Below are 14338 nucleotides of genomic sequence, written 5' to 3'. Positions count from 1 at the left end.
TTCCGTTAAGACCAGACCTTCTGTCTCAAGGTCCTTTTTTCCATCCGGATCTGAAATCCTTAAATTTAAAGGTATGGAGATTGAACGCTTGATTCTTGGTCATAGAGGTTTCTCTGACTCCGTGATTAATACTATGTTACAGGCTCGTAAATCTGTATCTCGAGAGATATATTATAGAGTCTGGAAGACTTATATTTCTTGGTGTCTTTCTCATCATTTTTCTTGGCATTCTTTTAGAATACCGAGAATTTTACAGTTTCTTCAGGATGGTTTAGATAAGGGTTTGTCCGCGAGTTCTTTGAAAGGACAAATCTCCGCTCTTTCTGTTCTTTTTCACAGAAAGATTGCTATTCTTCCTGATATTCATTGTTTTGTACAAGCTTTGGTTCGTATAAAACTTGTCTTTAAGTCAATTTCTCCTCCATGGAGTTTGAATTTGGTTTTGGGAGCTCTTCAAGCTCCTCCGTTTGAACCTATGCATTCATTGGACATTAAATTACTTTCTTGGAAAGTTTTGTTCCTTTTGGCCATCTCTTCTGCTAGAAGAGTTTCTGAATTATCTGCTCTTTCGTGTGAGTCTCCTTTTCTGATTTTTCATCAGGATAAGGCGGTGTTGCGAACTTCTTTTGAATTTTTACCTAAAGTTGTGAATTCCAACAACATTAGTAGAGAAATTGTGGTTCCTTCATTATGTCCTAATCCTAAGAATTCTAAGGAGAAATCATTGCATTCTTTGGATGTTGTTAGAGCTTTGAAATATTATGTTGAAGCTACGAAATCTTTCCGTAAGACTTCTAGTCTATTTGTTATCTTTTCCGGTTCTAGGAAAGGCCAGAAAGCTTCTGCCATTTCTTTGGCATCTTGGTTGAAATCTTTAATTCATCTTGCCTATGTTGAGTCGGGTAAAATTCCGCCTCAAAGAATTACAGCTCATTCTACTAGGTCAGTTTCTACTTCCTGGGCGTTTAGGAATGAAGCTTCGGTTGACCAGATCTGCAAAGCAGCAACTTGGTCCTCTTTGCATACTTTTACTAAATTCTACCATTTTGATGTATTTTCTTCTTCTGAAGCAGTTTTTGGTAGAAAAGTTCTTCAGGCAGCGGTTTCAGTTTGAATCTTCTGCTTATGTTTTTTGTTAAACTTTATTTTGGGTGTGGATTATTTTCAGCAGGAATTGGCTGTCTTTATTTTATCCCTCCCTCTCTAGTGACTCTTGTGTGGAAAGATCCACATCTTGGGTAGTCATTATCCCATACGTCACTAGCTCATGGACTCTTGTTAATTACATGAAAGAAAACATAATTTATGTAAGAACTTACCTGATAAATTCATTTCTTTCATATTAACAAGAGTCCATGAGGCCCACCCTTTTTTGTGGTGGTTATGATTTTTTTTGTATAAAGCACAATTATTCCAATTCCTTATTTTATATGCTTCGCACTTTTTTTCTTATCACCCCACTTCTTGGCTATTCGTTAAACTGATTTGTGGGTGTGGTGAGGGGTGTATTTATAGGCATTTTAAGGTTTGGGAAACTTTGCCCCTCCTGGTAGGAATGTATATCCCATACGTCACTAGCTCATGGACTCTTGTTAATATGAAAGAAATGAATTTATCAGGTAAGTTCTTACATAAATTATGTTTTTTTTATTTTTTGTAACTTAGTTCTTTTTTATTTTTTGTACTTTAGTTAGTTTATTTAATTGTATTTATTTGTAGGAAATGTATTTAATTTATTTATTGATAGTGTAGTGTTAGGTTTAATTGTAGATAATTGTAGGTAGTTTATTTAATTAATTTATTGATAGTGTAGTGTTAGGTTTAATTGTAACTTAGGTTAGGATTTATTTTACAGGTAATTTTGTAATTATTTTAACTTGGTAGCTATTAAATAGTTAACTATTTAATAGCTATTGTACCTGGTTAAAATAAATACAAAGTTGCCTGTAAAATAAATATTAATCCTAAAATAGCTACAATATAATTATAATTGATATTGTAGCTATATTAGGGTTTATTTTACAGGTAAGTATTTAGCTTTAAATAGGAATAATTTATTTAATAAGAGTTAATTTATTTCGTTAGATAAAAATTATATTTAACTTACGGGGGTGTTAGTGTTAGGGTTAGACTTAGCTTTAGGGGTTAATACATTTATTATAGTAGCGGTGAGCTCCGATCGGCAGATTAGGGGTTAATTATTGTAGGTAGCTCGCGGCGACGTTGTGGGGGGCAGATTAGGGGTTAATAAATATAATATAGGGGTCGGCAGTGTTAGGGGCAGCAGATTAGGGGTACATAACTATAATGTATGTTGCGGCGGTGTAGGGAGCGGCAGATTAGGGGTTAATAATAATATGCAGGTGTCAGCGATAGCGGGGCGGCAGGTTAGGGGTTAATAAGTGTAAGGTTAGCGGTGTTTAGACTCGGGGTACATGTTAGAGTGTTAGGTGCAGACGTAGGAAGTGTTTCCCCATAGAAAACAATGGGGCTGCGTTAAGAGCTGAACGCTGCTTTTTTGCAGGTGTTAGGTTTTTTTCAGCTCAAACTGCCCCATTGTTTTCTATGGGGGAATCATGCACGAGCACGTTTTTGAAGCTGGCCGCGTCCGTAAGCACCGCTGATATCTAGAGTTGCAGTGGCGTTAAATTATGCTCTACGCTCCCTTTTTGGAGCCTAATGCACTGAAAATCCAGCCATTCTGTGAACTCTAAATACCAGCGGTATTTAAAAGGTGCGGGAGAAAAAAAGCATGCGTAACTAACGCACCTCTTTGGCCGCCAAACTCTAAATCTAGCCGTAAGTTATTTCAAGACATTTGGACAGGTTCAGTCCAAAATCAATAGAATATTGTTTCTCAAGGGTCTCAAATAGATTTTAGAATGATACCTTCCTTGGGAAGATTCTTTTTCTCTCATGTTGCAACAAACCCTGTAAAGGCTCAGGCTTTTCTGCAATGTGTTTCAGAACTAGACTTTTCAGGGGTTATTGTACCAGTTCCTCAGCAGGAACAGGGATTGGATTTCTATTTTCAATCTATTCATTGTTCCTAAGAGGGAAGATTTTTTTTCAGATCCATTCCTGGATCTGAAAACTTTAAATCGTTATGTAAGAGTTCCAAATTTCAAGATGGTGACTATAAGGACTATTCTACCTTTTGTTTAGTAAGGTTATTTATTGTCCACTATAGACTTACAGGTCGCTTATTTTCACTTTTCGATTCATTCAGACCACTATTGTTTTCTGGGATTCTTTTTTCTAGATAAGCATTACCAATTTGTTGATTTTCCATTTGGCCAATCAACAGCACCAAGATTTTTCTTGAAGGTTCTTGGTGTTCTTCTTTCTGTAATCAGAGGGTAAGGTATTACAGTGTTTTTGGACGATGTCTTGGTACTAGTTCAGTTTTTTTTTTAGCTGAATGTCACACGAAACAACCAATGTTGTTTCTTCAATTACATGGTTGGAGGATCGATTTACCTAAGAGTTTCTTGATTCTTCAGACAAGGTCACCTTCTTAGGTTTCCAAGATAGATTCAGTGTCTATGACTCTTTCTTTAACAAACAAGAGACAAATGAAATTGGTCTTAGCTTGTCTAAAACTTCAGTCTCTATAATTCTCTTCAGTGATTATGTGCATGAAAGTTGTAGGTCTTATGATCGCTGCATCGGACGCAATCTCCTTTGCTCATTTTCATATGAAACCTCTACAGCTTTTGCATGTTGCACCAGTGGTGCAGGAATTATACTCAGTTATCAGAGTTGATATACTTTAATCCCAACACTCAGCTTTCTCTGATTTGGTGGTTTAACCATCACCTTATTGTTTAAAGAGGCCTCCTTTGTTCGTCCTTCCTGGATTGTGATCACAACAGATGCAAGTCTTTCAGGTTAGGGAGCTGTCTGTGGATCTCTGACAGCATAAGGGGTTTGGAATCTTCAAGAGGCTAGGTTTCCAATCAATATTTAGAACTCTGTGCTATTTTTAGAGCTCTTCAGGCTTGGCCTCTGTTTGAAGAGAGAACTTTACTTTTGTTTTCAATCAGACAATGTCACAGTCAGTGGCATATGTCAATCATCAAGGGGGACTTGCAGTCCTTTAGCGATAATTATTCATCCGGGGGAGTGGTTTCTTCATACAGATATTTTTTTTTTTCAACTTGTACAGATGTGAGGTCTTCTAGAAATAGATCTGTTGGCCTCTCGCCTGAACAGGAATCTTCAGATACCTTTCCAGGTTTGGTGATTTTCAGGCGGAAATGATGAATGCTTTAGCAGTTCTCTGTTTTGTCAGTTGCCAGCGTTGGTCTCTTTTATTAAGACCAGACCTTTTTTGTCTCAAGGCCCAGTTTTTCATAGGATCTCAAATTTCTAAATTTGAAGGCATGGAATTTGAACACTTACACCTAGATTTAGAGTTTTGCGTTAGAAGGGGTGCATTAGCTACGCGTGGTTTTTTTTCCCCACACCTTTTAAACAACGCTGGTATTTAGAGTTCTCAGAAGGGCTGCGTTAGGCTCCAAAAAGGGAGCGTACAGGCATATTTACCGCCACTGCAACTCTCAATACCAGAATTGCTTACGGACGCGGCCAGCTTAAAAAACGTGCTCGTGCACGATTCCCCCATAGGAAACAATGGGGCAGTTTGAGCTGGAAAAAAACCTAACACCTGCGAAAAAGCAGCGTTCAGCTCCTAACGCAGCCCCATTGTTTCCTATGGGGAAACAGTTTCTAAGTCTGCACCTAACACCCTAACATGTACCCCGAGTCTAAACACCCCTAACCTTACACTTATTAACCCCTAATCTGCCGCCCCCGCTATCGCTGACCCCTGCATATTATTTTTAACCCCTAATCTGCCGCTTTGTACACCGCCGCAACCTACGTTATCCCTATGTACCCCTAATCTGCTGCCCCTAACACCGCCGACCCCTATATTATATTTATTACCCCCTAATCTGCCCCCCCAACGTCGCCACTACCTACCTACACTTATTAACCCTAATCTGGCAACCAGACCGCACCGCTACTATAATAAATGTATTAACCCTTAATCCGCCTCACTCCCGCCTCAAAAACCCTATAATAAATAGTATTAATGCCTAATCTGCCTTCCCTAACATCGCCAACACCTAACTTCAAGTATTAACCCCTAATCTGCCGACCAGACCTCACCGCTACTCTAATAAATGTACTAACCCCTAAAGCTAAGTCTAACCCTAACACTAACACCTCCTTAAGTTAAATATAATTTTATTCTAACAAAATAAAATAATTCTTATTAAATAAATTAATCCTATTTAAAGCTAAATACTTTCCTGTAAAATAAACCCTAATATAGATATAATATAACGAATAATTATATTGTAGCTATTTTAGGATTTATATTTATTCTACAGGCAACTTTGTATTTATTTTAACTAGGTAAAATAGCTATTAAATAGTTACCTAGTTAAAATAATTACAAAATTACCTGTAAAATAAATCCTAACCTAAGTTACAATTAAACCTAACACTACACTATAAATTAATTAAATAAACTATCTACAATTATCTATAATTAAATCAACTAAACTAAATACTAAATTACAAAAAAATAAAAAAGATTACAAGAATTTTAAACTAATTACACCTACTCTAAGCCCCCTAAAAAAATAACAAAGCCCCCCAAAATGAAAAAATGCCCTATCCTAAAATAAAAATTTTACAGCTCTTTTACCTTACCAGCCCTTAAAAGGGCCTTTTGCGGGGCATGCCCCAAAGAAAACAGCTCTTTGGCTTGTAAAAAAACATACAATACCCCCCCAACATTACAACCCACCACCCACATACCCCTAATCTAACCCAAACCCCCCTTAAAAAACCTAACACTAAGCCCCCTGAAGATCTTCCTACCTTATCTTCACAACGCCGGGTATCACCGATCCGTCCAGAAGAGGGTCCGAAGTCTTCATCCTATCCGGCAAGAAGAGGTCCAGAAGAGGGTCCGAAGTCTTCATCCTATCCGGCAAGAAGAGGGCATCCGGACCGGTAGACATCTTCATCCAGACGGCATCATCTATCTTCTTCCATCCGGCGCGGAGCGGGACCAACTTGAAGCAGCCGACGCGGATCCATCCTCTTCTAACGACGTCCTAAGTCCGAATTAAGGTTCCTTTAAATGACGTCATCCAAGATTGCGTCCCTCGAATTCCGATTGGCTGATAGGATTCTATCAGCCAATCGGAATTAAGGTAGGAAAAATCTGATTGGCTGATTGAATCAGCCAATCAGATTCAAGTTCAATCCGATTGGCTGATTGGATCAGCCAATCAGATTGAGCTCGCATTCGGAACAGCCAATAGAATGCGAGCTCAATCTGATTGGCTGATTGGATCAGCCAATCGGATTGAACTTGAATCTGATTGGCTGATTCAATCAGCCAATCAGATTTTTCCTACTTTAATTCCGATTGGCTGATAGAAATGACATCATCCAAGATGGCGTCCCTCAAATTCCGATTGGCTGATAGGATTCTATCAGCCAATTGGAATTAAAGTAGGAAAAATCTGATTGGCTGATTGAATCAGCCAATCAGATTCAACTGTTTCAGCTTTTTTCTTTGGGGCATGCCCCGCAAAAGGCCCTTTTAAGGGCTGGTAAGGTAAAAGAGCTGTAAATTTTTTATTTTAGATTAGGGTAGGGCATTTTTTTTATTTTGGGCGGCTTTGTTATTTTTTTAGCGGGCTTAGAGTAGGTGTAATTAGTTTAAAATTCTTGTAATCTTTTTTTATTTTTTGTAATTTAGTGTTTGTTTGTTTTTGTAATTTAGTGTTTGATTTTTTTGTAATTTAGTTTAGTTGATTTAATTGTAGATAATTGTAGATAGTTTATTTAATTAATTTATTGATAGTGTAGTGTTAGGATTAATTGTAACTTAGGTTAGGATTTATTTTACAGGTAATTTTGTAATTATTTTAACTAGGTAACTATTAAATAGTTATTAACTATTTAATAGCTATTGTACCTGGTTAAAATAAATACAAAGTTGCCTGTAAAATAAATATAAATCCTAAAATAGCTACAATGTAATTATTATTTATATTGTAGCTATATTAGGGTTTATTTTACAGGTAAGTATTTAGCTTTAAATAGGATTAATTTATTTAATGAGAATTATTTTATTTCGTTAGAATAAAATTATATTTAATTTAGGGGGGTGTTAGTGTTAGGATTAGACTTAGCTTTAGGGGTTAATACATTTATTAGAGTAGCGGTGAGGTCCGGTCGGCAAATTAGGGGTTAATACTTGAAGTTAGGTGTCAGCGATGTTAGGGAGGGCAGATTAGGGGTTAATACTATTTATTATAGGGTTTTTGAGGCGGGAGTGAGGCGGATTAGGGGTTAATACATTTATTAGAGTAGCGGCGAGGTTGGGTCGGCAGATTAGGGGTTAATAATTGTAGGTAGGTAGCAGCGATGTTGGGGGGGCAGATTAGGGGGTAATAAATATTATGTAGGGGTCAGCGATGTTAGGGGCAGCAGATTAGGGGTACATAGGGATAATGTAGGTTGCGGCGGTGTGCGGTCAGCAGATTAGGGGTTAAAAAAAATTAATAGAGTGGCGGCGATGTTGGGGGGGCCTCGGTTTAGGGGTACATAGGTAGTTTATGGGTGTTAGTGTACTTTAGAGCACAGTAGTTAAGAGCTTTATGAACCGGCATTAGCCCAGAAAGCTCTTAACTCCTGGCTTTTCTCTGCAGCTGGAGTCTTGTCGTTAGATTTCTAACGCTCACTTCAGCCAAGACTCTAAATACCGGCGTTAGAAAGATCCCATTGAAAAGATAGGATACGCAATTGACGTAAGGGATCTGCGGTATGAAAAAGTTGCGGCTGGAAAGTGAGCGTTAGCCCCTAATCTACAAGACTCTAAATACCAGCTGTAGGACAAAACCAGCATTAGGACCCCCTAACGCTGGTTTTGACGGCTAACGTAGAACTCTAAATCTATGCGTATGTTTTTATTCATCAAAGTTTTTATGACTCAGTTATTTTTTTCTCTATGATACAGGTTTATAAATCTGTTTCAAGGAAATTTTAATTTAGGGTTTGGAAATCCTGTATTTCATAGTGCTCCACTCATGATTATTCTTGACGTTCTTTTGAATTCCTAGGATTTTATAGTTTCTTCAGGATGATCTGAATTCAGGTTTTTGTATGTAAATCCTTTGAAAGGACAAATCTCTGCTTTTTTGGTCTTATTTCATAAACAGATTGTTTAACTCCCTAATTTTCACTGTTTGGTTCAGTTTTTGTTTCGTATCAAGCCTGTTATTATATCATTTTCTCCTACTTGGAGTCTCGATTTTGTTTTTTAAGTTTTTGCAAGTTTTTCCTTTGGAGCCTATGCATTCTTTGGTTATTTATCTACTTTCTTGGAAAGTGGTATTTCTTTGGTTTTCTCTTCTGCTAGAAGTTTCTGAATTGTCCTCTCTTGTGAGTCTCCTTATCTGATTTCCATCAAGATAAGCTGTTTTGCGGGATATGTCTTAAATTTTTTTGCATTAGGTTGTGAATTTTTACCAACATTAATGGAGAGATTATTGTTTCTTCTTTGTGTCTTATCCCTAGGAATACTCCTAAGGGGTCTTTACATTCTTTGAATGTGGTAAGAATTTTGCAATATTACCGTATGTTGAAACTACTTTTCAGTAAGACTTCAAGTCTGTTTGTTATTTTTTCTGGTTGCAAACAAACTCTGAAAGCTTCTGCCATTTCTTTGGCATCTTGGTCAGAGCTTTTGATTTTCAAAGCTAATTTGGAGGAGGATCAGTATTCGCCTCAGCGTATTACCGCTCATTCTTCTAGATCAGTCGCTATATCTTGGGTTTTCAAGAATGGAGCTTCAGTTGATCAGATTTGCAAAGCAGCAACTTGGTCTTCTTTGCATACATTTACAAAATGTTACCATTTTGATGTATTTGCTTCTTCAGAAGCAGTCTTTGGTAGAAAAGTTCTTCAGGCAGCTGTTTCAGTTTGATTCTTTTGTCTATGATTTGAGTTTTTTGAAATTTAAGAAAACTTTATTATTATTTGAATTTAATTTTTTCTGCGGAAATAGCGGTTTTTATTTTATCCCTCACTCTCTAGTAACTCTGGATTTCCACATCTTGGGTATTATATCCTATACATCACTAACTCATGGACTCTTGCCACTTACATGAAAGAAAACGTCATTTATGTAAGAACTTACCTGATAAATTAATTTCTTTCATAGAGGCAAGAGTCCATGAGACCCACTTTATTTTTGGTGGTTATGATTTTTTTTTGTATAAAAGCACTTTTTTTTTCCAGTTCCTCTTTTTGCATGCTTTTTTTACTCCTTTTTACACCTCACTACTTGGCTATATGTTAAAACTGAGGTATGTGTGTGGTGGGAGGTGTATTTATAGGAATTTTTAGGTTTGGGAAACTTTGCCCCCTCCTGGTAGGAATGTATATCCCATACGTCACTATCTCATGGACTCTTGCCACTATGATAGAAATGAATTTATCAGGTAAGTTCTTACATAAATTATGTGTTTTTTCTTTTATAATTCAGAGAGAGCATGCAATTGTAAACAACTGTTCCATTTACTTCTATTATCTCATTTGTTTCATTCTCTTAGTATTCTTTATTGAAAAGCATACCTAGATAGGCTCAGAACCTGCTGGTTGGTGGCTGTACAAATATACCTCATGTTATTGGCCCACCCATATGCATTGCTGTTCATTCAATAAAGGATACACAGAGAAGAAACCAAATTTGATAAAGTAAATAGGTAAATTGAAACATTGTTTAAAATGATATTCTCTATCTGAATCTTGAAAGAAACATGTTGTCTTTCATGTAACTTTAATGTCCCTACCTTACTGACATTTGTTATCCATATGTTACTGTATTTAGTTGACATTTACAGTGACAATTTTCTGATTCTGTGACATAAACGTAAACCATTATCTTGTAATATGTAGTTGTCAATTGATTACCACTTGACATATATTCGTCCTTTGCCTGCTCACGTGTTATGTTGTGTCTTAAAACATTTATATATATATATTTATATCATTATTTGTAGATCTCTGCAATGTACTCCAGCGTGTCTAAAACCGGAGAGTCCCTGAGACTTCAAGATGATTTTTGTCATTACTCTTACATTCAAGATGTTGGCGTTGACCTGTCGCCATCTGCTTGCAACGGCACGTACGCCACCGTCCGAGATATTGACAAAAGCCCAAATATTATTGGTTTGCCACAATCCGTGGACCTAATAAATGGCGGACAAGATCCCGAATATGAAGCTATTGCAAACATAAGTAGGGTGGAGGAGAGGACTATATCCTACTCAAATTCTAATCAAGCAGTTTTTCCTCACGGGGAGAGTGATTATGAAAGTATTGGTGATCTGCAACAAAATGGAGAAAACACAAAACTTTAAAGTGTTAATTTTTGGAATTTTTCTTTTACAACTGAAATAGCACATGACTTCTATTCTTGAGGAACTGATTTTGTACAGAAAGCACACATCCGCATACAAGGCCTTCTGACCACAAAGAGGGACTCTTTCTTACAGGGCTATTATATGCATCTCGCTTAACATAAAAGTGCTATTTTTTTATGTAAATGGGAGCATTGCCAAAAAAAGGGGATGCTAATGAACTGATGCAGCTTTTACATAGTTTTGTGTCTACTTTACACTTAGCAATTTGATTCATAAATTTGCTGTTCCATATATGAAGGGAGTTGGTATCAAATTAAAGTGTTAAAAAACTATGATTATTATTATTTCTAGGAAATAAGAAAAAGAAATTGGTTTGTAAGCATTTCTATATTAAATATTGCCATTTTAAAAAGATCTGGTTGCTAATACAGTGTTTGCATTAAGTTTCACAATTAAAGCGACATAAATAGCCAAATTAAAGTTTTGTGATTTAGATAATGTGAAATTTAAAATAAAAAGGATCAAATTTGCTTCATTCTCTTGGTATCCTTTGTTAAGGTACATACCTAGATAGGCTCATAAGCATGTTCGTATTGTGAGCACTATCTGGCAGCAGCATATAATATTGCTACAACCATTGTTGGAAACACTGCTACTATATCGTGGTCAATGCACAAGCATGCTGTTGAGCCTACCTAGGTATGCTGTTAAACAAAGAATATTAAGTCAATCGATAATAGAAGTAAACTGGATTTTTTTTTCAATTGCATGCTCTCTCTAAACCATGAAGACTTTTATGTCTCTTTAATATAGCCCTGAAATTATTTGAAAAGTATTATCAAACACCTGGTACATACACAATTCTAATATTCTAAATTCTATAAGACAGCCCCATGCATTTCCAGCTTAGTATAGAATCATGTCATATACATTTTAAAAAAAGACAATGGGCATATTTCATTCATTAAATATTATTTGCAACAGCACCACTTCAATATTATGTATTATAATACCTGAATAAAGGGTCTTTTTTTAATGAGGCAGTGCTGTTGCAATTGATATTTGTCTACAAGTGAAGGGTGAGCAGGAATCCATTGGCAACGTTCACTCCTGATTGGTAATCAACATAAAGGAAACTAGGTACTGTGCTCATTATCTTTTGTGTTTTATATTTCATTAATATACATTTACATTCTTCTGCAAGCCTGATGTTTTGGTGAATGAATCTTGGCTTTCAAATAAAATAAATATTTTTTTTAATATATTTTTGTCCTTATGTTATATCTGCTGAAAGGCACATACAGTTTTTTTTATTTTTTATTATTTCATTCTATATCACCGTGCCAACAGATATAACAAAAATGTTATATTTTGAAGATTTATGGTGTATTTTAATTTTCTTGCTTTTTTTAGGGAAGTTCAAATCATAAAGCCAATCTTATTGTATGATGTACAAATTTGTTTTGCAAATGGTGTTAAGACATCTGTGACTATAATAAATAGGGATCTCCTGAAATAAAACTGATGGCTGTTTGTGTTTTGTAACCTTGCTAATGTTAAAGGGATATGAAGTAGATTTGTGCATTTCGGATACCTCTGAATGCGGAAGAAAGCGGCCCTATAGGCTATTTTTTGTGCAAATCAAGATTTTAATGTGTTTCTGTTTCACAAGCATAAATTTCGGAATGAAAATAGCCGACTGGCCACACATTCGGAGGTATCCTAAACCTCCAAATGCCCACATCTATTATGAAGTAGTACATTAACTTTAAGGTGGTGTAGAGAGATACATGAGGCCATATTACCAAAGCTGTAGAGTTTTGTTTTTTTTAGTTTTTTTTAAATGTATTAAGATTTTTCACTTAATTATTCATAAAGTATAATCCACTTATGTCCCTTAGCTCACTCACGAATGAAGGGCGACAACTGTGCATGTGATGTACTTCACTTATTCCTAAATCCCCTTTGTAACAAGCAAGTGGGGAGGTTCTGACACAGTGCTTTCATTGTGGCTCAGTGGTTAAAGTGAATGTAAAGTTTAATGAATAAGTGCCCGGTATCTAAAAATAATCTGAAAAACAGGGGCACTTTCATTCATTAAACTTTACAATGAAGCTTCTTTTTAAAAATACTTAGCTTTGCTTTATGGAAAACAGACCGGCGATCCTCCACCCACAGCTCCTGCTGTAGTTAGCAGATTGATGACAAATCTGGCTTTTTCCAATTGTTGTGTGCCCCTTTGGTGTCAAGCATGTGAAGCCAAATGCCCAACGTATATGTTTATTTGTTTATTTATCAATTTTTAGTGTAGTGGTGCCCCCTCCCCCCTGATAATTGATATGTGCCCAAGGCATTAATTGTTGTTTGGTCTCATTGCGGACAGAGACGTCCGGAGACTCGGGAGTGTGAATTCCATGGACTGGCAAAGTTACATTCGGACGTGGGCGGTAGTCGGAGTCACTATATCTCCTTGGGCGAGTACTAACACGGCCACTAGATGTAACTACAAAATTTGGTGCTTCTCTTGTAGGCTCAATTCTATGAGGCTCCTGGACACTTACGTCATCAGGTGCCTCAGCCCCCTGTACATCTCCATGAAGTGGAGGGGGTGGACGTGTTCTGGTTGTATTGTAAGCCACAATTAAATCATCGTCATTATAATTAGTAACACCCCCTACCCGCGATCATTAGTGAAGGTACCCCCCAACTTTCAATTCCCCTTTTCCGTTGTATAGCTAGTTCCCATCCTTCCCTCTTCCTTCAAAAAATTTTCTGTAGCCACTCCTACCACTCCCTCCCCCTCTTCCTATGTGCTGCCCACCCATATCCCGCCTTCCCTCCCACACCTCCCGCTGGCAAAAATAGCTGATCATTACAAACGGTGACACTCACAGTGTCACTGTCCGTATCGATGAGGTATCTACTTTCATATCAAACCTGGAGCAGCGATCTTACTCCAGCTCCATATGCAGAACGATGCCTGGAGCTCAGGAACTCCAGCTCTTGGCTGTAGCTTTAGAGTCAAGACTGCAGGAGCTTCTTGTTGCTCAGACTTATGTATACTTTATATGGTACGATGGGTAAAGCACTGCATGACACACACACACACATATATATATATATATATATATATATATATATATATATATATATATCTTTTTGGGTTAATGATTTAAAAAGAAAGATAACACCTTTACTACCCATTCCCCATTCCCCATCTTTGCACAACCAACATTGTTATATTAAAATACTTTATAACCTCTAAACCTTTAAATCTCTGCCTTTTTCTAAGCCCCTGTAAGCTGCCTCTTATGTCAGTGAATGTTAGTAGCTTTTCCCATCCAGACAATGCTAGTTCATGTGTGCCATATAGATAGCATTGTGCTCACTCCCGTGAAGTTATCCAGGAACCAGCACTAAAATGCAAGTTTGTAAAAAGCACTGAGATAAGGGGGCAGTCTGCAGAGGCTTAGATACAAGTTATATACAAAGTATATTAATATAACCGTGTTATACTGGGAAATGGGTATTAAAAGGATTATCTATCTTTTTAAACAATAACAATTCTGGAGTAGTCTGTTCATTAAATGGGAAACCAATATTACAGTACACTCCCATTTAATTGTGCAATCTTATTTTTATTGTGCAGCTTTATTTTGTTTCCAAACTTGCAGATAAGGAATGCTGTAAAGCTGGCCAAGCAATAGAGCCTGGGGCATGAATTATTTATCTTCACTTCTTTTATATCACCTTGTTCTCAGACCTCATTGCCTACCATAGGGCTGCACAAACAAGACTTGCACTAGCTACTTAATAACCCCCTGGATTTGTGCGCATTCCAAGGAAAGAAAATAGCCTGGTTTCTGCAAATATCTTAT

The 14338-nt window shown here is 36.8% G+C and overlaps 1 protein-coding gene across 1 annotated transcript in view; it reads left to right on the top strand.

The window, feature by feature from the left end:
- Positions 1-11981, top strand: part of PAG1 (phosphoprotein membrane anchor with glycosphingolipid microdomains 1) — a 194445-nt gene extending 182464 nt beyond the window's left edge. The window contains exon 7 of the mRNA XM_053715157.1: positions 10098-11981. Within this exon, the coding sequence (XP_053571132.1) occupies positions 10098-10457 (360 nt within the window). The 3' untranslated portion in view covers positions 10458-11981. The remainder of the gene's footprint in view (positions 1-10097) is intronic.
- Positions 11982-14338: the final 2357 nt, after the last annotated feature.

This window comes from Bombina bombina, chromosome 5, assembly GCF_027579735.1.
Source record: "Bombina bombina isolate aBomBom1 chromosome 5, aBomBom1.pri, whole genome shotgun sequence".
Lineage (NCBI taxonomy): Eukaryota > Metazoa > Chordata > Amphibia > Anura > Bombinatoridae > Bombina > Bombina bombina.
Note: the sequence above shows the minus strand (reverse complement) of the source record. Positions and strands in the feature narration are given on the sequence as shown.